Below are 24,744 nucleotides of genomic sequence, written 5' to 3'. Positions count from 1 at the left end.
GACACTTAGTTAAATCAAATCCCTCTGATATCCAATGAGCCCATAATAATCGAACTAAGGGCCTGGGCTAGGGCCCAGGCCCACCTACAGCCCAAACTAGGGCCAAGCCCATGACATAGCCAGACATAATTAATACTCTATAAATACGCATGGACCCCAGTAATTAAACGTACGCATTCATTACTCCATTAATCACTTGATTTGACTTTTTGAGAGCCTTGTTTGACTTGAGCTTCGAAGTCCCTTCTGCAGGTAACCCCTTCTGGGTCCAAGCAGACATGTGCCAATCGGGAAGAGGCCAACTGAGGAGATAGCAGACTATATAGGTAAGGTGACATTCGTGCCTAACTTATCTTGTTTGTTCTCTGCAGGAACATTATCAATACTAAATACTATCTGGATGAGTTATTTTAATTTTATTTGACATTTATATATTGTATTTTATTTGAATTTACGACTAAAATATATTGACACTATTTAAATGAACTATTTAGATTTTATTTTAAATTTATGAATATTATGTATTATATTTTATTTAAATGTATGATTAAGATATATTATTAAATATTTATTTTTATTTTTTTTATAAATACTCATAATATTAATAGATATTAAAAAATTATGTAAATATCTAATTATTTATATAAAATTCAGTACGAAAGAGATATTTATTTAAGTAATAAATTACTAAAAAAATTAATACGAGTATCTACCCACCCGTAAATATCCGTAAGAGTAAGAGAGAATGCTACGGAGAAAAAAATATATCGAATGGAACCCAAAGCAGTAAATGAAGATATTTTTCCCGCCAAAAGTAAACCTTTGTTCCCGCCATATTATGCCTCTCATATATCTAACCAAACCATAGCCAAAATTTTCTCAGATCTACTACTATCACGCCATGGACATCGACCCAAGCTCCCGGAAGCGGAACCGTGCCTCTGCAACGCTCACCCGAAGCAGGTCGCAGCTTCTTCTTCACCGGAACCGCTCCGGTCAACTCCGGTTCGATCCTGTCCCGACTGATGACGAACCCCACACAGTACTCTTTCCCTTTCATCGAACCAATAGCAAGAAACCCAAGCGTGAGCACGGCGAGCCTCTTCGCCATCTGATGAAGGACCTTCGGGCCAGGCGAGTCTATTCGCCTCCGCAGTCCACCAACTCCAGTTTGATCGAAGGCGCGTTTCTGAAGGGGACTGCCGACGATTCCGATTGTACGGATAAGAAACTTGCCGAAGGTCCCGATATGGGGCTTTCTCGCGAGGCACGGAGCTTCGATCTGGGGAATCCTGAAGAGGGCAGAAAATTCCAAGATTGCAAGGGAAATAACAACGGATATTGTCTAGAGAAAATTGATGGTTTGGATGTAAAAGCGTTACCAAAGACTCTACTTGATTCTGAGGTATGTGTTGCTTCAACTTCAAAGGTTAACGTAGATGAAGCAGATATTACTTTCAAAGATACACCTACTACGGGGATAGATAACATGAAGAATGATTCTTCACTTGTGAGCCAAACTGTAAGGGCCTGGTTCTTTTTTTTTTAGAGTTTTCATTGTATTTATTTACTAATATTTTTTCCGTGAACTCGTCTTATTCTTGGAGGGAGCTAGTGACCGAATTTTTTAACGGATGTTGCACAGATAGCCATAGTTGGTAGCTCTAGCTGTAATCATGGCGAATTGTGAGATTAGGTTAAACGAGTTTTGTGGGACTTCGTTAAAATTCTAGTAGATAATTCCGCTCTAAAAATTCTTGTTTTGACAGTCCAATTTTATAGTTGTATAGTTATGTGGGATCTCTATGTAGGTTCTCAGACCACGTTTCCAGGGAAAGTTGTTCAAGATCCCGGGTTCTGTCAATTACAGAAGGTTGTTTACATTTCTTAGAGATAGCGAGAGAGAAGATTCTGGTAACTATTTTGTGCTGCCAACCCCTTACTATTGTACCGATTCAGATGATTATTTATTTAAGGTATCTTTGATGAATTATTTTAATTTGTTTGGAATTTTTTGTAGCTACACCAAAATTGGGTTTTGGCCAGAAAAATGAGAGCGGTGAACAGGACAAACAACATCCTTTGCCGTCTCAAAATCAAGAGGCTTCTAAAGAAGAACTCAAGACCGACGGTTGCGCCACGCATGGTACTAATGGGTCAAAATTGACAGCTTCCCACTACTTTCTTGAATAAGAAATGCAATTAGATTCAAAAGAAGTGACTACTGAATGTTTATTTGTGTCACCTGCAGAGGAAAAATGTTTGAGTGAATTGAAGGTTGATTCCACTGCAGATAATGGTGTTAACGTTTTTAGAAGTGATTTACCCAATGATGGCTTTAATCAATTGTCTAGCCACACAAATGGTAGTGATTGCAACGAGCCTAGTCATAACAGTGCTTGTAGCTCGGGGGAGTTTGGTTTATTGAATGAAAAATATATACTGACAACTCCTGCTAATGCTGATATATATGATAATTCAGAGGTTAATGCCAAACCCATGGATTTCACCAGAAGCACCCAAGGACATGCTGGTGAACTGTTTTCTTTTAAAGCTGACAAGGGGAAGGATTTCTTCAAGAGTAAATCAGTAACAATCTTTCCTTTGTTTCTAATCTTTTTTTCCACCAATTCTGTGTTAGACATTTGATTACTGATCTTTGCTAAAATATAATTATGTTACCTAAACAGACAGGGGACGAAATATTTTATGATATTAAGCATTGAGATAAAACTTTTGATGCTGTTGTGGGTTTTCTAGAACCTTGTATGCCTGCATTTTAGTAATATTGACAAAATTGGTTATATATTTGGTGGAGATTTAAATATGATTTGTAATGATCATGCAGGTGCCCAGACAGAATTTGCACAAGAAACTTTTTATAAACCCAGGTTCTGTAAGCTATAAAAGGTTGCTTCCATTTCTAACGGATCTTACCAAAGATGACTCTGGTAACTTCTTTGTGTCTTCAACAACTTCAATAATATAATTTAGATATTAATTGTGGATAATGAAGAAGCTAATTGATTTTACAGATAGATCCAAATTTGATCATCAGACTCGTATTAAAGATGGAAAGGAAGATGTGCATCCAAAGAGGTTTCAACTTCCTTTGTCATCTCAAACTGAAGAAGCTTCTATAGATGAACACAAGACAGACAGCAGTCCCATGCATGGTGCAGATGAATCCAATGGAGTGGAAAACTGTGTATTAATTTATACTTCTAATGAGTTATCTCATGTAATATTGACACCTTCTCAAGACTTGCCTGAATTGCCAGTCCAATGGGACTCAAAAGAAGAGGTAGGTGACGGTCTATCTGCTCCCTCTGTCAACGAACTTATGGAGAAAATTGTTAAAGACGATGAGTGCTTGACTGCTTCAGAACTTAATCCATGTTCGGTAATGGAGGTTGATTTTCACTCTGCTAAGATAGTTGCAAATGTTGTGCAAAATGCGGGTCGCCAGGAATCCAGACGACACAAGAGTGAGTCACCACTCAAAGATCGAAATAGACCTTTTGTCAACGGTGTTGATGAAAACAAGCAGTTTGTGAATCTGGAGGAGTGTGAATCTGTTGATGAGAACGTCACAAGTTTAAATCACGTCCGGGTTTCGAATGATTTACTTCGATCACTATATGAGAAGATTATCTCAGGCAAATATGACATGGGAGGACACAGTGGTGACGAAGTTGGAAGTATGCGGAATGACATAGTTATATGTTCAACGATGCCTTCAGAAGGTAGTAATAACAATGCTAGTGAAATAAAAAATGAGTTTGAATCCAAGATCACATCGGTGAGGACCTTAAATACTTCATAAATGTATTTCCTCATAACTTGCATGAAAAACATTATGATTCTACTTTCCTCGTTAATTTAACTTATATTTTGTGTTTAAGAAACAGGTTCTTAGACGTTGTCTGCAGTTTAAATTGTTGAAACAGGCTGGATCTTTAAACTGCAAAAGACTGTTTCCATTTCTATTGAATAGTAAGAAAGATAATTCTTGTGAATATTGCTTTTTATTTTCGTGGAAGATAACTTATTTTCCATTTTTCTTCATGGCCACGGTATCTGCGAGTGATTCAAATGGCTGTTACTTGGAACATTGTGCAGGTAATTCTGGTACTCAGCATCAAATAGAATTAAACAATGATAGTTCAAGCCAAAAATTTCAAATTCCTGAATTTCAGTCATCTCGTGATTCATGGGAAGTGACTCAACTGCAAGATGAACGGGTTGCATCAAATGGACTCTGCAAAATAGAGAGTTCTACTTACCCATCAGTTTCTGATCACGAAATAGAATTACCTATCATAACCAAAGAAAAAGCTACACCTCCCTTGTCCAAGTCATCAATTTTCTCCGAAACTAGAGGAACTAGTTCTTGTCTGATATCTTGTGGGAAGCAACCTGAGACACACAAATGTGGTCAGAGTTTGTCTCAACTGAAAGTCGTAGGACAACTTGGAGGTCCTGCCGTTGGTTTCAGGAAAGGAATTTTAAAAAGAAATCCAAGGGGATGCCGAGGACTTTGCACATGTTTGAACTGTGTTTCTTTTCGTCTTCATGCTGAAAGAGCATTTGAGTTTTCTAAAAATCAATTACTAGATGCCGAGGAGGTTGCCCATGACCTTATGAAGGAACTATCTCTTCTAAGAAATATGTTAGAAAAATCAGCTGATAGTGTCAACATCAACCCTGTCTTCGATGGAAGCCAGGTTAGTGCCATAACGATATTTTTTCTTTTCCGTTTCGTGAAGTTTTTTGGATTTAATGTAGTTTACCAGTTCCAGCCCTTCTTTTTATGGCTGTATATGCAAAATAACGATAATTAGTGTAGAAATAACAGGAAAAATGCTTGGCAAAATAAGGCTTTTTTACCCCCTTATCTTTTTAGGTTAGACAAGCTTGCAGGAAAGCATTTGCAGCAGAAAAAACTGCGAAGGACCGTCTTAGTCAGATGCACGATGATCTTAACATCCATAGCAGAATAACAGTAAGTGCATGTTTGTACCCAAAATTGGTTCCTCCATTTGAAAAGTAATGTTTTTTTAACTTGGTTATGCAGAGCTTGAAGGCACCAAAGGTGACTTTTGCCCTTAATGTTGAAGAAAAAATCTTTCAACCGGGGCGGTAATTGTCCAACCATATTGATGTTTTGAAACTGGAAGAGTGTCATTGTAAAGGTCGACGAGAACTTACTGATTTATTTTCGTAACTTGTTACAGTAAATACTGATTTATTAACGTTTTAGCATGCTCTATTTCTTTTAATCTTTTTTTATTTATTGAACTTAAAATTCAACATGAAAGTAAAACTTTTAGTTTCTCCTGGCTTTTATTAGGTTTAATTAAGTTTTAAATATGATATTTAAAAAATTAGTATGGCTAAAGATAACTCAATTAATATCTAATGAAGATGTAATTTATCAATAATAAATTAGTTTTTATAAAATCTATATGTTAAACAAAATAAAAACAATAAAATAAAAATAAATGAAAATAATAAATTAATCGTGAAAGAAATAAATAAAATTTCATAGATAAAAAGGATTAAAAATAAAAATTGTTAATTTTTTAAATTCAAGATTTGTTATTTAAAGATTGTTATTCAATTTAAAGGTTTTTAGATAGATTCAAGTAAACTTTTCCTTAATTTGATACTATCAATTTTATTATGTGTAATCACATTATTTATTTTTCTCTTTGTTGAATATTGAGAAAAATTTATATGATTAATCCTTTTTATGCATAAAATATACATAGGATAAATGTATTTATAATAAAGAGTAACATAAGTATATATGAACAAAACATAAATATGGTAAATAGAAGACATGGATATAAGTTAATGAATTCAATCTTGATGTTTTCAAATATAATTTTTTCTCGAATGAAATGACAGTTAATCTTAATGTATTTGATTTTTTTTAAAAGTTGATCTTAATGTATTTGGTTTTTTTGTAAAAGACAGGATTATAATTGGTAGGGTTAAATATGATTTTGATCATTAACTTTAATAAAAATTGAAATTAGTTATTCTTTAAAATTTTAGATCAATTTAGCTTTTTATCTTTAATTTATGAATTTAGTTTGTTAAATCAAATTTTATTTAGTTTATTTGTTGTTTCAACAACGTTTTTCAACTAATACTAAAGCGAAAATGTGTCAAGTGATGTAAATAACTTAAATGATATTCAGAATTAGATAAACTTAACAAAATTTGATTAAAAAGATTAAATACACAATGCCTAAAGTTTGAAGATTAAATTAGGCCAAAGTTTTAAAAACGAATTAATTTCAATTTTCAATGTAAGTTAAGAAACAAAAAACATATTTAACTTGAATGGATATAAAGTCTAACCTGATTGTAACATAAGTGTCATTTTAGTGGCATCTCCAAATTGTAACTTTTTAAGCTATTGTTTAAGTCAAACAAGTTCACAATGGCTAAGGTCATAGTTCTATACATTGCTTTTGTGCTAAATCTCGCCTTGTTTCTTATTCTTCCAAGAAATCAAATTACAACCAATGGATACATAATACTCAGAAGTAGATATTCTATCAGGAGATCCTGCTTAATCAACATCTAAATAACAAACAACTCTTGTATGGTTATTGGAACCATATAACAAACTTTTTCCAAGAGATCCTTTAATGTACTTTAATATATGGATGACTACATTCCAATGATCTTGGCTGTAAAAGAAATGTCAGGACGATTAACTGTAAGGTAATTTAATTTTTCAACCAATCTTCTATACTGCTCAGGATTTGAAATATGCTCCCCTTAATTTGGTAGGAGTTTGGTATTGGGATCCATGGATGTGTCAAAAAGTTTTGAATTCATCTACCCAGTTTCCTCCACAATATCTAATGTATACTTCCTTTGAGATATAACAATACCATCGCTAGATTGTGCTACCTCAATACCCAAGAAATATTTGAGTTTATTAAGATTTTTGGTTTGAAAATGGTGACAAAGGTGTTGTTTCATCTGGGAAATGCCATGGTGGTAACTGCATATAAGAACAATGTTATAAACATATACTATCAAATAAACACATCTAACGGTAAGGATGTCATCAAAGTTGACCACCACAAACTTGCCTAAGTATTCTCTAAGCACGTGATGCATGAGTCTCATGAAAGTACTAGGTGCACTGGTCAAGACAAAAAGCATGACTAACCACTCATATAGTCAAAATTTAGTCTTGAAGGTGACTTTCCATTCATCTCCCTTTTATATTCTAATTTGATTATACCCACATATCAAGTGTATCTTGGAAAATATGGTGGCACTGTGGAATGGTTACAAAATTCATCTAATCTAGGAATAAAATGTTTATACTTAATGGTGATGTTGTTTATAGCCCTACAATTTATGCACATATCCTTTTTAGTGATAAGAATTACGAGCATTGCACAAGGGCTCATTTTATGTTGCACCCACCCCTTTTCTAACAATTATCCCACTTGCTTTTGGATCTCTTTGTCTTCCTCAAGATTGGTCCTATAGGTTGGCTTATTAGGCATAGATGAACCTTGAACAAAATCAATTTGGTGTTCTATAGCTCTTTCATGTGCCCCTTTGGAAGGTTCTTGAAAACATCTTTGTACTCATCTAAGATCAATGATAAGTCTTGAGAACATCTAGAGGTTATGAAATTTTGACCAATTTTTATATATAAAATATGAATTATTTAAATTCCAAGTAGTAAAAGATAGTAAAAAAGATGAAAATTTTCAAATTTCAGAACATCAATCATCTTTGAGAATTGATGAACATGTTTTTTGTGAAATTTGAGCAACTTATATATATATATATATATATATATATATATATATATATATATATATATATATATATATAAAATATTAATTATTTCAATTCTAAACAGTAAAAAAAGTTAAAAAAGTGTTACCAAAAGATAAAATTTTTTAAATTTCAAAACACCAACTGCGTGTTTGTCAGCGTTCTTCTTTTGAAATTTTAAGTAATTTTTATATATAAAACATTAATTATTTAAATTGTAAATTGTAAAAAATAGGAAAAAAAATAAAAAAGTGTTACAAGAAGAAATTTTTTAAATTTCATAACAGCAATCCCCTTTGAATATTAGCCAACAAGTTTCTTGTGAAATTTTGAGCAATTTTTATATATAAAATATGAATTATTTAAATTGTAAATATTAAAAAATAGTAAAATAAATAAAAAATTGTTACCAAAATTTGAAAATTTTGAAATCTTCCTTTATGAGTTTTGGCCAACGAGTTTCTTGTTATATTTTGAGCAATTTTTATATACAAAATGTGAAATATTTAAACTTTAAATGTTTGATAAATATTGATTTAGCATTAAAAACACAACAAAAAATTATTTAAAATTTACTAATAATTATAACAATGTCAATTATAAAGGAAAATGTGAAAAAAGAGGTAACAATTATAAAATAAAAATAAAAAAACTGTTGTAAGGACCTGTTAGTTCTCTCAATGGAATAACTTACTAGATCACTTGAGGCCCACAAACAAAGGAGAAGGAAGAAGAAGGAACCACTTGACCAAGCATTACAAGTGCAACTTGATTTGAATGGAACTCGGAACACTCAAGGCCAAGGTCCTAGAGGCAAATGACGAGGTGGCCTAGGATAAGATCAACGAGACCATGGTGATGTTGAAGAGACACAAATTAGACCAGGTTGCATAATTGGCGGTCATGGTCAAGAAAGGGGTCGAGGAGGTCGGTCCAAGTCAGAAATGGAATGTTTCAGGTGTGGCAAGCACAACCACTATGCAAGAGAATGCAGATCGACAAGCTACTACAACTGTGGCAAGGTTGATCATATAGCAAAGTTTTGTCGAACTGAAGAAAAGGAAAAAGGCAACTCGATTATGATAAAGAATTGGGTATTGTACTTGAAGGACAAGCACGGTCACCAGCAGCCTGGGTAGAAATGAAGAAAAATTGGATGTACAAATTGGTGCAGAGCATCCTACAAAAAAGGTGTTTGAAGCTGGACGTAAAGGATGAAAATATAACTCAACACCAATTAGATGATGGGAATATGGTTACGTCCAATGGGAATTTGGGGTTTGAGGATGGGATTATGGCCCAGCCTTAAGTGAGTTCAAGAATGGAGGATGGGAATTCATCTCAACTACAAGTGAGTCCTAGGTTAGAGGATGTTAACATGGTTCAACCATAAGAGAGTTCAAAATTGGAGGGTAGAAAGTCCCCTAATTCACATGTGAATTCAAGATGGGTTGTGGATACAGTTCAACCACCAGTAGTGCTGGTCTCTGATGACTCGTACAAATGGCAACAATGTGATGAACCTTCTAACCTCAATGTCAAGTAGGAGGATGATGGGCCCTTAAGCCCCAACCCTCATCAGGAGGCAATTCCTAGCACTAGAGGCCTTTCATTGGGGAAAAGGGTTGGGGAGCCCCAATAGAGGGATCGAATCAAGATAAGTTTGTCCCCAAAATCAAAACAGCAAATACGGGAGATTCAGTGCAAGTGTGAAAGTGAGCTTGATGTTGTAAGACGTTTGGTTAATAGGATTGAAGTGAAGCAAAGGAAAGTTGGTGGATATTGCAACTCAAATGTCCTGGTTGCTAGTTGATTGGATAATGTGGGTGGAGCAAAGCATGCTCACTTAGAGGTGGCATCTGTTGATGTTCCAAGGCAACCTGTCAGTTTTAGGGCTTTGCACCAGTTAAGTTTGTCAATGTTGGAGAATCATCAGGGAAAATGTGAAAAATGGAAGTGTGGAGCTCGAGCACGTAGGAAGCGAAATGTAGATACTTAACATATTCACCAAACCATTGGCTACAACATCGATTCAGCAATTCAGGAAATTGTTCAAGACAAGAGAAGAAAAAATTTAAGCTTATGGGGGAGTTTTGTTAAATAATCTTAAATAATAGGGTAGTTTTTATTTGATTGTAAGTTGAAGTATTTTAAAAACAAATTGGGAAGTTTGTTTGTTGAGATATTGGGTAATTGTTATACTGTTGAAATATTGGGTTTGTTCCTTTATTTTAGGCTACTTATTATGTTATTATATATGTTTCACAACTATTTAAAAGCCTTACGAGTTGAATAAAAAGTACACAACAAATTAAAGGCTTATATGGTGTGTTCGTCTTACTTTTTAAATTAACATAGTGTCTGTGTGTGTTTGTCTCGTCCTTCCATCTTTTCGTGTGCATGTGTTTATTTCAACAGAGAGAAGATGTTGAAGTAGTTACTCTTGAATGATGTTAAAGAGGCGACTTATTATTTTATTATATATGTTTCACGGCTATTTAAAAGCCTTACGAGTTGAATAAAAAGTACGCAATGAATTAAAGGTTTATATGGTGTGTGTGTCTCACTTTTTAAATTAACAGAGTGTGTGTGCATTTGTCTCGTCCTTCCATCTTTTCGTGTGATTGTGTTTATTTCAACAGAGAGAAGATGATAAAGTAGTTACTCTTGAATGATGTTTCACCTTAATCAAACTAGATTCAATTACAAGTTAGTGATCTTCGTTTGATGAGCTTCTAGCGCTCCTTGAAACACACAACTTTGGTGGCTTCTGAATTCTCTTTAGATTATTCCTAGTGAAGCATAATAAAGCTTTTTTGAAAAGTTGTTGAATCAATAAATCCATAGACAACTTTTACTACGACACTTCCAAATTGGTTGAGGCGATCCAGTGGCCAATATCATCATATTTACTTCATGCAACATGCATCATAGTTGAACATGCAATAGCTAATAATAAAAAGCTCAAATGGAAAGTCATTGAAGAACTATCTCAAAGGCACAAGCCCAAATGAAAAGTCATTTGAGAGCTATCTCAAAGACATAAACTCAGATGGGAAGTCATTCGAGAACTATCTAAAAGGCATAAGTTCGGATGGAAAGTCATTCGAGAACTATCTCAAAGGCACAAGCTCGAGTGGAAAGTCATTCGAGAACTATCTCAAAGCCACAAGTTCGTATGGAAAGTCATTCGAGACTATCTCAAAGGCACAAGCTCGGATGTAAATTCATTTGAGAACTATCTCAAAGGTACAAGATTGGATGAAAAGTCATTCAAGAATTATCTCAAAGACATAAGCTTGAATTAAAGCTCTATTCTTGGGAGCCTAATACTTCAACTAAGATGATGAAGCTCACAATGATGACAACTTACAAATCGGTCTCAATTTCGAGGACCACAAAATCTTAAATGCATGAGAAAGCTGATAGATCGATATACACAAGGTACGAGAAAAAACTCGAGAGTATGAGTAATACTCTTTTGTAGAATGTGGGTGTGATCTTCTTGAGGATTTCTATGAGGAAATATGTAAAATTGGACTAAGGAAAACTTTGGCTAGGAAAGACAAGGTTTCTAAGTTTGTCCATTGTGACTCATCTCTTTCCTGGGAGTCTACTGTGTTTCTCTTTAAAAACACTTTTACACACTGCACAACTTGTAATTTGGGTGGTCTCACTTACATCATCTTTCATTTAAAACCCAAAGCTCAACCAAAATCATCCTCACCCTTCCTCAAAAGAAAAAAGAACACCCACTACTTAAGCTCGACAAGACAACACTTTGTGAAGAACACAACAAAGAAAACCTCCGAACTTATCTAAATCTCATTTAAGAAGTCTGGAAAGAAGCCTGCGAAGCAACGACAAAATAGAGAGTTGCATGACTGTACAACCACTAAAACAAAAAAAAGGTTTTTAACGTTTGGTATTTTCAGCTTTTGACGTCTGCCTAAATTTCGACATCATATCGGATGACATCACAATTATCGTGAAGTGAAAACCCGACGTCTAAGGACATCTGTTATACAGGAAGCCAACGTCCTTTAACGTCTAATAGTGTAGCACCAAATGTCAAAAGCTATTGTTTTTCTTAATTTCACTTATTTATATTTTTCCTACACCGAAAAGTAGAAAAATTCAAGCACATTTCACAAATATTCTACAAATTTAAATGAAACAAACATAACAAGTAAACGAAGACAAAAAGTGGTAAGAAAAACTTCTTTAAAAAATTTCCTAAAATTCATACAAAAATTTGGCTAAGATAAAAAAAATGTAAGGGAAACATAATAAAAATCGCATACAAATCAAGGCATACCAAACTTCAACCAATATAAACAAAAACCTATTCAATATTTGGTACGAATCCAAACCTTTAACGGAGTTGGAGGGAACTAAGCACCTTAAGCCTCCTTGTCGCCGTTGTGAAGGAGTCATCATTGTTGTGAAGGAGTCGTCGCTAGTAATGGAGAATGGAGGAAAGTGCGCTGCTTAAAGGAGTTCAAATCACACTCAATTCACGAAAATAATCAATAAACACGAGAAAAAATCAGTCCAAAGTAGTCAAGCAACATGTATTTGGGTTAAATGAACCACAAACTTACCTTAGGTGAGAGTGCAAAGCAGTGGGAAACGTCATCACAACAATGGGGGAGGCTTGGAAGAGATAGCGTGAAGAAATAATGCAAGGAAACTAACCTCGCACTGCTTTTTTTAAGCAATTTGATGTCAGATAATTGGTAGATTTGACGTCCTTCGACGTTTGTTGGTGGGGATTCGACGTCATTCAACATTTGCTAGTGGAGATTTGATGTCATTCAATGTCTGCTGGTCAGGATTCAACGTCCTTCAACGTTTGCTGGTGGGGGTCCAACGTCCTTCGACGTCTGCTAAATGGGATCTGACATCCCTTGACATTTGTGGGAAGGGGCTTCGACGTTAACTTTAATTTTAATTGCAAAAATGTCACTGGTCGTTTTCTACGTTGGTTATTTTATGGACTGACGTTAAAAGCTCATTCTGCACTAGTGAATACTTGAGTAAAAGAGTCAGCAACTTGATAAAATGGAGAAGGAAAGATCTCTCCAAATAGGAACAACCCAAGGACCAATTGTCGAACTCCATCCAAGTAGTTGAACCTTGCATAAACAGTCTAGAAGGAACTCGACAACCCAAATGTTGGGAACAACCTGGTCACTTCAGTAACCATAAAGGCGGAGAAGAATCTTGATCTCCACAATGTTGGGATTAGCAAAATAAATTATGGGAGGATTCTCGAAGGTCAAAAAGAGATCATAGTTCACCTCACCAGCATGAAATGTTAGCTAGGTCCCATGATCCTACAAGAGCAGCTCAACATTTCATTGCCCAAGTATAAGCGCAAACTCAATGTCCTAGTGACCGAGTACAACATCAACTTGACATTTCAAAGTCTAAGTACAAGGTAACTCGGTGTTACAATGCCTGAGTACTGGAGCATCTTGCCACTCCAGCACCCAAGTACAAGAGCAAGAGAAACTCAACATTTTAGTGTCTGAGTAACAAGAGCAACTCAGCGTTCCAATACCCGAATATAGGAAGAATTTAGTAAGCACAAAAGCAACTCGACATTATAGTGTTTGAGTAAAACAAAAACTGCACATTCCAATGGTTTGATTACATGAGTAAACTCGACGTTCTAGTACCTGAGTACAAAAGCAATTTAGCATTCCAATGCCCGAATACAAGAGTAGCTCGACATTCTAGTGCAAAAGCAGTTTGGTGTTCCAACACCTAAGTACAAGAGCAGATAACAACCTCATGTTACTATACTCGAGTTCAAGAAAGAGTTATCCAGAATTCAACACTCGAGAATATATATATATATATATATATATATATATATATATATATATATATATATATATATATATATATATATATATATATTCCGAAATCTTTCCTTAACGGGTAAAATTTTTGGAACAAAATTTTCGACATAAAATTTCCAGAATCGGATTTTTGAAACAGAATTTTCATAATTAAATATACAGAATGTATGGAATATATTTCGGAAAAGATTTTTCGAAATAGGATTTTTTATATGAATTTTTCAGAATACGTGACAATTTTTTCAAAACATTCCTGCATAAAATGTATTTCAAAAATATTTTTCCGGAACATATAAAATACGTGTTAGAAGACCTTTCCAGAACACAATATACGTTCGGCAAAGAGCTTGCTGGAACGAGTTTTTTTTTTTTTTTTTCATTTTCTCTTCTTCCTCTGTTGTGTTTTTCTTCTTCTTTCTCTGTAGTGGAATGATCTTCTTTCTCAGCAGTGACGATGATAGTGAAAATGACAGGTAACAACGATGTCGTGTAGTGATGTTCGAGGGTGTTTGAGTTATTTTCTATTATTGAGCTGCAGTTAATAATTGTAGGGGGTGCAGGTAGCCTTTACAATATGATAGCACTCGCCCATATAGCAGTCGATTTTAAGCCATTGTAAATTAGTATATTGTTTAAACAGATCTGCAAACTATGTGATAGTATAAAACTTTATGTAGTAATATCTTACATTATACTTATAGAGTTCTATGATATGCTTACATCGACACATTATATAACATTTATCTCTACTTTTCACCTTATCTTTTTTTTTTTTATCATCATTCGCACAACTGAAAAATACCTAATAACTCAAAGGAACAACAAATCTTAAAATTCTTATTCAAAATGCATGAATGTTGTTCCGTGTCTTTGTAGAATTGAATGCAAGTACAATATTTCTTATGTATGAAAACAGAAATATTAAATGAACTTACAATACTACTTAAGTGGATAAACTAATTGTTTAAAGATGTATTACATTTGAAGGGGCTGCAAATGTACTTACAATACACAAAAATCAATTCACGTTATCATCAATTTAATTTTTTTATAGTTTTATCCACTCATTTATTGACATACACATTCAGGCTTCATTTTACCCTTAGTTCCTTCTACTTGAAATTCTCAAATTCTGAAAATCTACACAATTAATTAATTAAATTATTCTAAACCTTCTATTCAAGACTTAGTAACCGAAACATGAAATTTCACCTCAAGATATACCAAATTTTGTTCTTTCAAATCCTAATGTCACATCTTATAAAATTCTTCAACTTTTATCAAGTTTTTACTAAATTTTTAGCCTCAGCTTTTACATCTCAAATTCATAATAAACTCCCAAACATTTGAATTGAAAATGACAATTTAAGATAAAAGTAGACAGAGAAGGACAAAACTTGTTTATTTAATTTTAAAAATAAAGGGACTTAATGGTAAAATAATCAAAGAATCAAATTTAATTTATAAGCAAATATTTATTTATAGCTAAATCCTAAGACACAGATGTAAATAACGGTGCTAGCTAATGACTCAGCAGACAGAGCTTTTATGACAAGACAACATGGTATTAGGTACAACTTCTACCACTACACTTTCATTCATTGTTAAAAGCCCTCAATAAAACATACTTAGCCATGAAATAAGGTACTCTCCCCTACCCTCACCTAACTCTTTGTTTGGAATTACAATAAGCAATTAAACTTTTCAATTGTACCACCACATAAGTGAATGACATCAGAGATCCTGCGAGCGACGCTAGGTATAAAGCATGAAATACCCACAAAATTTAACCCTCAGCCAGAAATATGCAAAGTACCGAATGGAAATTTCACCCTTCACCCCTCTCCCAGACCAACCCCATAGTAGTTCATGATGCTTCATCTCAGTTCCTTTCATTCACCTCCTTGGGAAACATTAGTGCAAAATTCTATTTCTTGTAAATTGAATTTGTTATAACTTTTGTTACCATCGTAGTTTTCTTCAAATATTAACCTAGGTGGACTAAAGATCGGGAGAAGGGTATAAAGAATACAAAGATGCAGTGGGAAGTGAAAGAGGTAAAGTTGTACTTGCGGTCATCTGAAGTTGCAGCAACGAGCTCGACCTCTTGACAATTTGTCCCACAGACAGATCATCTGTCTTGGTGATTGGTAATGTGCAGTGAAGTAGCTCTCCATGCATCCATACTGACAAAACTTCCAGTTGTGGGAGTACTGGACTGGTGCAACAGTATTGTTATATCTCTCAACCCACATTCCCATGCTTACATCCTCCATTTTAAACAGCTGCCATCACAATATAATATTTCAGTCACCAATGAATTTTATTGATGTGGCAACTTGGAAAGTGAGGGATGAAAAATATAAGGTTAACTAACCCTTAGTCTCCTATCCTTGTGTTGAGATAGGATGAAGGTAACAATATCACTGGAAATTACATATGCGGGTCCATTTGCATAAGGAGGATATACTTCTTCTGGCCACTCCTGCAACAACAAAACACAATACCTCAGAATAGAACGAAAAAAGAACAATTTATAGCATTCCGCGCATTGTGTACTTGTCACCAAATATTTTAGACATGCACAACAACTAAGGAAAACAGAATTCAATATAAAAAATGTAATAAAATTATGAAACGCTACTGCACCAGTTCCAGTCAAAAGTAGAGTGCAGCAGAGTAACACTGACAACAGGTTCCAGTTAAAGAATAGAAAACATCTAAATCATATTTGTACTCCTGCGCATATAACTCGTAAATAGTAGTAATCGTATTGCACAAGTGTCATGACCAATGGCATCGAAGAAGTTCTAGAGTTTTCACCCTCATGTTTTCAAGACCCTATATAGGGGAAAACAAACTTCACCCTCACATCTTAGAGGGTAGGATGCACAATGAACTAAGACACTTGTTGAATATACAGAAAATAGAGTTTGAGATTAATCTCTCTTGTGTATAAATCACACATAGGATAATCTATAATAGAGAGAGGTACAACCAAAAAGAGTAACTAAGGATAAATAGAATAAATAAAAGATATTGTTTGATATTGCGAAGTGTTATGACTAATGACATCGAAGAAGTTCTAGAGTTTTCACCCTCATGTTTTCAAGACCCTATATAGGGGAAAACAAACTTCACCCTCACATCTTAGAGGGTAGGATGCACAATGAACTAAGACACTTGTTGAATATACAGAAAATAGAGTTTGAGATTAATCTCTCTAGTGTATAAATCACACATAGAATAATCTATAATAGAGAGAGGTACAACCAAAAAGAGTAACTAAAGATAAATAGAATAAATAGAAGATATTGTTTTGATATTGCGATTAACAATATCAAACAATATCTAAACAACATCTAACATTTCCTCTCAAGCTGGAGCATACAAATCGTATGTGTCAAACTTGTTACAAATATAATCAATTCTAGGTCCCGTAAAGACTTAGTAAAAGTATCTGCTAACTGATCACTTGAGTTAACAAACTCAGTCTTGATGTCTCCAGATATAATCTTTTCCTAAATGAAATGACAGTCAATCTTAATGTGTTTGGTCCTCTCATAAAAGACATAATTATAGCTAATATGAAGAGCAGCCTGATTGTCACACACGTGTCATTTGAGTGACATCTCCAAATTGTAACTCTCTAAGCAATTGCTTAAGCCAAACAAGTTCAAAGACAGCTGAGGTCATAGCTCTATATTCTGCTTCTGCACTGGATCTTGCTACAACACTTTGTTTCTTACTTTTCCACGAAATCAAGTTACCACCAATGGAGACATAATACCCAAATGTAGATCTTCAATCAGAAGGAGATCCCACCCAATCTGCATTTGAATAGCAAACAAGTCTTGTATGGCTATTAGAACCATATAAAAATCATTTTCCAGGAGGTCTTTTAATATACTTCAAGATACGAATGACTGCATTCTAATAATCTTCACATGGAAAAGTAAAAAATTGCCTTACCACACTGTCTGCAAGAAAATGTTAGGACGAGTAACTGTAAGATAATTCAATTTCCCAACCAATCTTCTATACTGCTCAGGATCAGATATAAGCTCCTCTTGATTTGATAAAAGTTTAGTATTAGAATCCATGGGTGTATCAACAAACTTTAAACTCATCAACCCAGTTTTCTCCAAAATATTCATGGCATACTTTCTCTAAGATATACCAATACCATTATTGGACTGTGTCACCTCAATACCCAAAAAGTATCTGAGTTTGCCAAGATCTTTGGTTTAAAAATGGTGACAGATATGTTTCAATTGAGAGATGCCATGGTTGTCACTTTCTGTAAGAACGATGTCATCAACATATGCTATCAAGTAAACACATCCAACACTCGAGTGTTGATAAAAGACAGAATGATCTGCTTCACACCGAGTCATACCAAATTGTTGAACAACATTGCTAAACTTTCCAAACCAGGCCCTAGTAGATTGTTTTAGGCCATGTAAGGATTTGTGAAGATGACATACCATCTCAAAAGACTCCCCTTGAGCAACAAACTCAGGAGGTTGCTCCATGTAGATTTCTTCTTGCAAATCACCATTGAGGAAAACATTTTTAGCATCCAGTTGATAAAGAGGTCATTATTGAAGAGCAGTCATGGCGATAAACAAACAAACAAAAGCCATCTTGGCTACAGGGGAAAAGGTATCGCCATAATCCAACCCAAAAATTTGAGTATAACCTTTGACCACAAGACGAGCTTTGAGACAATCAATAGTACCATCAGGTCCAACTTTAATAGCAAACACCCACTTGTAACCAACAAATTTTCCATACGGTAACGGGACCAGTTCCCAAATTTCACTGTTATGAAGAACACTTAGTATTTGAGAAATTTGTTGAACATAGCAAGTGTATCAGATGAAACAAAAGAAGAATCCTCAGCAGACGAAGGTTGGGAATGATTGGTCTGAACAACTGCAACATATTAAGGACGACGACCATTTAATGCATAACACTTGTCAATCTTGTGACCTAGTTTGCCACAATGTTCACACTTAGGATGCCCTTTTCCCTATTTGTGAGGGCGAGTACAGTCATTACTGTGAGATGCCGACGCAAAATAATCATCAAGAGAAGCAGGTGTATCAGTGTTGGGTTTCTCTTCTACACGCAAAAGAGTAGAGCATGTTGAAGTCAAGGTGGGAACAACCAGGGAACCCAAAATCTGATCACCAATATGGGAATCTGTGTAATGCCCCTAGCATGAAGAGCTTTGATCGTTGCGCTATCTTTGTGGCAAGGTCAGGGAAAAGAGGCAATAACTCATTGAACTCATTAAAAAGAGCATGAATTTGAGTATCACTAGTGTATAATAACTTAGTATGCTCCCAGATTTGAGCACACGTTTCGTAGGAACGAAAAATCTACTTTAACGAAGGATCAAGAGTACTCTTGAGAACCACACATAATTGAGCATCAATTGTGTCCCAACGATCTTCCTCAATAGGAGTGAGAATAGATGCTTTCGGGACAAGATGATCAAGATACCTCTAACTCGACCATAATCTGATGCTTGATGACCATTTGGCATAATTAGAGTCAGTTAACTTGTCAAAGGATAAGTGCACATTAACATAATTAGTGTAGCCGGAAGGATCAGACTCAGCATTGGCAGAATTGTAAATAGTAGAAGTAGCGGAAGAAGTCATGAAAGGGTAGAAAACTGCAAAACCTTCAAAAATGTCTCAAAGCAGAAAACAAAGTTACAATCAGGTGAAACCTGAAAAATTGCAAAAGAGGCTTAGGGCTTAGAGCTTGAGAAAGAGGAACGATTGCAAGAATTCCTTCTCAATCATAAATTTTGCTTTTGTGAAATAGGTTTAAGACTTAAACTATAGGAAAGAGGAACTATTGCAAGGATCCCTTCTCAATCATGGATCGTGTGGGGCTTTTGATACTATGTTGAATACAGAGAGAAAATAGGATTTGAGTTTAATCTCTCTTGAGTATAAACCACACATAGAGTAATCTATTCATAATAGAGAGGTACAACTAAAGAGTAACTAAAAATAAATAGAGTAAATAGAAGATATTGTTTGATATTGTGATTAACAATATCTAACAATATCTTAACAATATCAAACAATATCTAACAACACTAATATCAAATATATCATTTAAGCTCCGAGGAGAGCAAGAAATTGATTGTTAAATTAACAAACAAGAAAAAGTAAAGCATACAAAGCTCATGTATGTCTATCATAATACCTCATAAGTGACTGCCCATTTGCCATTTCTTAGAGGCCGATGTAAGAGATTGAGATTGCCCATATAAAGGGGCTTTTCTGGGGCGACCTTCTCAATTTCCTTCAAGACGGTACCCACCCTAATAAATGTATCATCGTCACATTTCATAACATATGCAGCTGTCACATTCTGAATCTGCATAAATGAAAATTAACTAATATCCTCAAGGTATTTAAGAGTTGAAGCAGGTTTAAGCAATTGGAGGAAAGAATTAAATAAATTGAAAGGAAAGCAGTTTTCAGTAGCTGAAAGAATTGAACTCACCCCATACTCACAAATGGCTACAGTTTTAAGAACAACAAGCTCATAGCGATCCATAAAGGGCAAAATGACAATATCACCAAAATAAGCAGCCTCCTTCTTCAGCACTGCATTCACTTCCGTCCTTGTATTCTACAATTGTTGTTTACAACAGGCAAAAAACCAGAAAATTTAGCCATAGAATATCACTACTACGAGGGAGAGAGACATGAAACAAAAATACGCAATACCATCTACGAATTTCAAACAAACCCAAAACTCAGATTTTCATATGTACACATTGATTGCACATTTCAAGTACTTAAGTATAACTAATTGTGTACAAATTTTAACAAATGATGTTCTTTTCAGTAATTGCATTATATTTCAAAAGGGCATTTCAGCATAGAAAATATCTCATGAAAATCCAACATTTTAGTGTATATTTGTGATTCTATCACTATGCCTACTGTAGGAAATCAGTGTAGACCACATGATCTTAAATAGCTCTAATACCACACCATGAACCAATTATCCAAAACGCTTAAGCTGTTAGGAGTGTGGAAAGGCAAATGAATGGTTAGTATATGAAACACTACTATGTATTGAATTATGGTTTAACCAAATATATCAATCTCGTCCAATGCATTTGCATGTGAATTATAGCAACACTATGCGCTGAAGATTGGAAGAATAAAAGTTGTACGTGCAGATATCTTTTTTAAAAAGGATAGCTTCACGGAACCTAACCCAAAATAGCTTAGTCAAGGTGACAGCTATCCCAACTCTTAAAACTCTCTTACCATTCACATAGCATGCTTAAGTCACACACCAAGGTCAATGGGTTCCATTGCCAATGGGGATCACATAGCCTGTATTGGTAAGGAACTTTGGTCCTAAAGTTTTTTCTTTTTCTTCTTTCTAAGGTAAATTCAGTAGTACATATCAAGTCAGGCTTCATTTAACCGAAACAAATTTCACTAATTACTGTAAAACATGATCACTCCTTTCACTACCCAAATCTCAATTATAGCACCAAACTCCAAACATAAGTATAATTAATATTCTTGGTTGGTTAAGTGAAAAACTCATACTAAGAGCTCCTGTTTTCTTCTGATTTTATTATATTTGAAACACCAATCCTGATGTGGTAACTCCAAATTCTATTTGCAATAGATAACCAATACATGCTTGAAGTCAAACCAGATGTTCTATTATTTCCTCATCATGATTGAAACACAAAATTTTTCCTTAGAAGTTAGAACTTCCAAGAAATAATTTAGGAAAGTTGTTTTTCCCTTGTACATGAAACGTTTACTGTACCCTATGACATTCTTGGTATCAGGTGTCTATTTGTGCTCATGTTGTTAGTGAATCACTACATGCCAGATATAAATAAAGATAAAAACCTTACCAGTGCCACAAAGAATCGTGCTACTACGTCTGAAGACTGAATTGGAGCAGATTGCATCCATGTCTTTCTAACCGCCATGCGTTCTGCAAAGTGATTTGAAGCTGAAAGAACTCCAATGAAAAGTTTAATAGGATGCTTTGGTAAAGGTCTGGCTTTCCAGGTCTCTGTCATTTCCAGTACCCTTTGAGGTGAGAAACTAGGATGGGAAGTTGGAAGAGAAGTAGCATAAATTGAATGAACATCCAAATCCCCTTTAACTGCCAATCCTGTAGCATCCTCAAGGGTAAATCCCTGAAGAAAAATAGAAAACATGAGACAGGAAAAAAATCTGCTGATCACAGCAGCAGATTATAGAAAAATGGGAATAAATTCCAGGTATTCTCAATGTTTAAGCTAAGGGAGTCATCCTTCAACGTGTATAACATGATCTATTACCATTAACACAAACGGTTGAAACCAAAATTCTAAATCTACATGTCATAATATATGTAAAACAAATACACCAAAACTTTTTTAACTCATTAAAGCAAATAAAAAACACCTATCTCACCAGATTATGATCATTAAGAAGCTAGATATGCAATTTCATACCATATGGATGCTTAGCAGAGTCATTAAATGAAAACACCTAATATTATCTCATGAAGAAACTTACAGTCCGATATGGAAATGAAGTTACATGACGACCTCCAATATTAATATGGTATCCATCAACACCGGCACGCAGTGTAAGGACAAACATTCTGCCCTCTATTAAAGGGAATGGCCAGGTCATTTCTGGCTTTTGCTCACGTCCAATAAAACGCTTAAACCATGATGTTGATTTGGACTCTTTAGAGTCTATAATGTCATTCCGTATCCATTTCTCACACCGTCTGTATCCATCGACTGTCAAATAAAATAATAAAAAATTACAAGGCTACAAGCAGATATATGTCATACATCACCAGACTCACACTATAAGCAACTGGAATATCATAAAAAGTAAAACAAAAACATTCACAAAACTACTAAAAATTGAAAGATGACCCTCCTAAGTTCATGCATACTAGCAATATAACTTAACTGCAATAACCATTACATTTTTATGTTTTACTGCTTTATTAAAATAGACCAATCAAGAAGGTAAAAATTATTGCTCTGTTGATCACGTAATAGCCAAGTAGTAAGGTGCACCTATTTTCATTATTTGTTAGAGTTTTCTTATTCCATATTTACTATGATATCAAATGCATTTTATTTTAAATAATGACAGCGAGGGAGGTTCAATTCTGCAATACTTTTTTTTCTAAATAACATGCTTCAAAATGAATACGAAATATGATACATCATACCAAGCATTTCTTCTTCATCCCCAGATGGCAGACCATCACATCTTTGAGAGGCTCCCCAGTGCATTCTGTAACAGGTATTATGCTCAATTACAGGTCGTTTGCTCCAATCCCCCCTTACTCGAGGATTCAAGTGGAGGATCTTTGGAGGATCCTCCCCATCCACTGACTTAAGCCCTTGCAATTCAACCATGAATTGTGAAACTGAAACCAACCTTCCATCTTTCTTTTTCTTGGAAAGCTGGGGAACATACTCCTTATGAGCATAATGGGGTGTCCCAACCACAGTGATCGAAGAACCAGCAGCAAGCCCACAGGGAAGAAACATTAAATTATCTCCTTTCATCAACTCGTGCCCATTCATGGACACCCAAGAAGGGCATGACTCAGGCTTTCCATCAAGGATAGAACTTTTAACCGGCTCATTCTCATCAACCTTTTCTACTTCCTGCCAAGCCTTCAACCCCAATATCCATGCCTCCTCCACCATCTTCTCAAGCACAGACAAATCGTTGGTCCTCTTAAATTCCTGCATTATCTTCCCAGTTATCCTACCATACCGAGGCGGAATATGCATCGTAGACTCCGAAAGACGCTCCTCCTTCTTTGGCTCCGTGTTTGGCCTCAAGGGGGCATCCTGATCCCCATTATCTTCCAATCTCCTGTGAAATGCATCTCTATAAACAGAACTCACAATAGACTTGCTCAAATCTGAATCTTCAGAGTCCAAAACGGCTGCACCCTCCAACCTATTATAACTCTCATCTCCACTTAACGTTGACACAATTCTTAAAAACTGTGGAAATTTACATGACACAAACAACAAGTACAACACCCCAATGCCAAACAAAAAGTGAGACAGTTTAAATCTCCGCGTGTTAGGAGGATCGCTTTTCGTTTTCTTCATCTCCAACAAAACCACACTCTACAGACACAACAACAATCTCCTCTCCCCACAAGACCAAATTTGGAAGGCAAACCCACACTCAAATTCTCAACAAAAGTATAACGGTCCTACATTAGGAAACAGTGCCAGACATTTTCAAAGGAATCAGAAGAATCAAACCTCAGCGATGCGGGAGAGATCGAGCTTCGGAAATCGACCAATGTAACAAGGAATCAACAAATTGGAAAGAAACCCGTTTCAGTTGGACCCGGAGAACCATTAAAGCTACAAGCTTTAGACAGAACTCCGCTAAAAAGTCGATCTCCACTCGGAACCCTAATGCACTACCCTGGAAAGTGAATGGCTATGAACCTGGAAATGAACGCTGTAATGATGACATTTGAAAACAAAGGGAGGGGACCCAGAATTTAAAATAGAGATAGTAAATAAATAAAATAATAGAAGAAGAAGAAATCGTTAAGGAAAAAGAAAATGAAAGTTTGTCACTTTATTTTATTATTTAATCATTTCTCATCGCCAAATTCCGATAGTAACTGTCTTCCGTTTTTAATGTCCTGATTTCATTCATAAGGAGCATTTCGAATTTTGTACTATTGCGCTTAGTTACGACCAAGGACAACAAATATTAATAGTGACATAAATAATCCTATGATACAATATTTTAAAGTTTAAATTTACAGAAATGATTAATTCCACGCTATGTAATAATTGCAAATAAATTATTTTTAGTTTTACTTCAGTTTCTAATAATTTGTTAGAAAGTAATAAACTTATTTATAATTTTGTTATTTTCACAATTTTAATTTATGATTAAGAGTGCGTGAAAGATAAGTTTATGTTAATATCTCTCCAATTATTAAAGAGAACCGAAGTCACCAAATCTTTAAT

The 24,744-nt window shown here is 34.9% G+C and overlaps 2 protein-coding genes across 4 annotated transcripts; one reads left to right on the top strand and one right to left on the bottom strand.

The window, feature by feature from the left end:
• The first annotated feature begins 867 nt into the window (after positions 1–867).
• LOC114179935 lies at positions 868–5,282 on the top strand. 3 transcript variants are annotated; one of them, XM_028066446.1, is made up of 10 exons: positions 868–1,522; positions 1,812–1,914; positions 2,021–2,146; positions 2,252–2,589; positions 2,849–2,951; positions 3,036–3,802; positions 3,906–3,996; positions 4,123–4,727; positions 4,912–5,005; positions 5,078–5,282. In XM_028066446.1, exons 1-9 carry the CDS (start codon positions 902–904, stop codon positions 4,963–4,965), a joined length of 2,808 nt encoding a protein of 935 aa, XP_027922247.1. In that variant the 5' UTR covers positions 868–901; the 3' UTR covers positions 4,966–5,005; positions 5,078–5,282. The 3 variants fall into 3 exon arrangements, with proteins under 3 accessions (XP_027922247.1, XP_027922246.1, XP_027922245.1); XM_028066445.1 differs by having other exon boundaries at positions 870–1,522; positions 3,912–3,996; positions 4,907–5,005; XM_028066444.1 differs by having other exon boundaries at positions 870–1,522; positions 4,907–5,005.
• Positions 5,283–15,200: 9,918 nt separating this feature from the next.
• On the bottom strand, positions 15,201–24,280 carry LOC114177772 (hydroxyproline O-galactosyltransferase GALT2-like). Its single transcript, XM_028063288.1, has 7 exons — positions 22,953–24,280; positions 22,274–22,506; positions 21,619–21,909; positions 20,229–20,357; positions 19,926–20,099; positions 16,072–16,179; positions 15,201–15,979 (listed from the first exon to the last, which is right to left on the bottom strand). Exons 1-7 carry the CDS (start codon positions 23,854–23,856, stop codon positions 15,770–15,772), a joined length of 2,049 nt encoding a protein of 682 aa, XP_027919089.1. The 5' UTR covers positions 23,857–24,280; the 3' UTR covers positions 15,201–15,769.
• Positions 24,281–24,744: the final 464 nt, after the last annotated feature.

This window comes from Vigna unguiculata, chromosome 3 (genome assembly GCF_004118075.2).
Source record: "Vigna unguiculata cultivar IT97K-499-35 chromosome 3, ASM411807v1, whole genome shotgun sequence".
NCBI lineage: Eukaryota > Viridiplantae > Streptophyta > Magnoliopsida > Fabales > Fabaceae > Vigna > Vigna unguiculata.
This window is presented reverse-complemented; position numbering and strand designations above follow the sequence as displayed.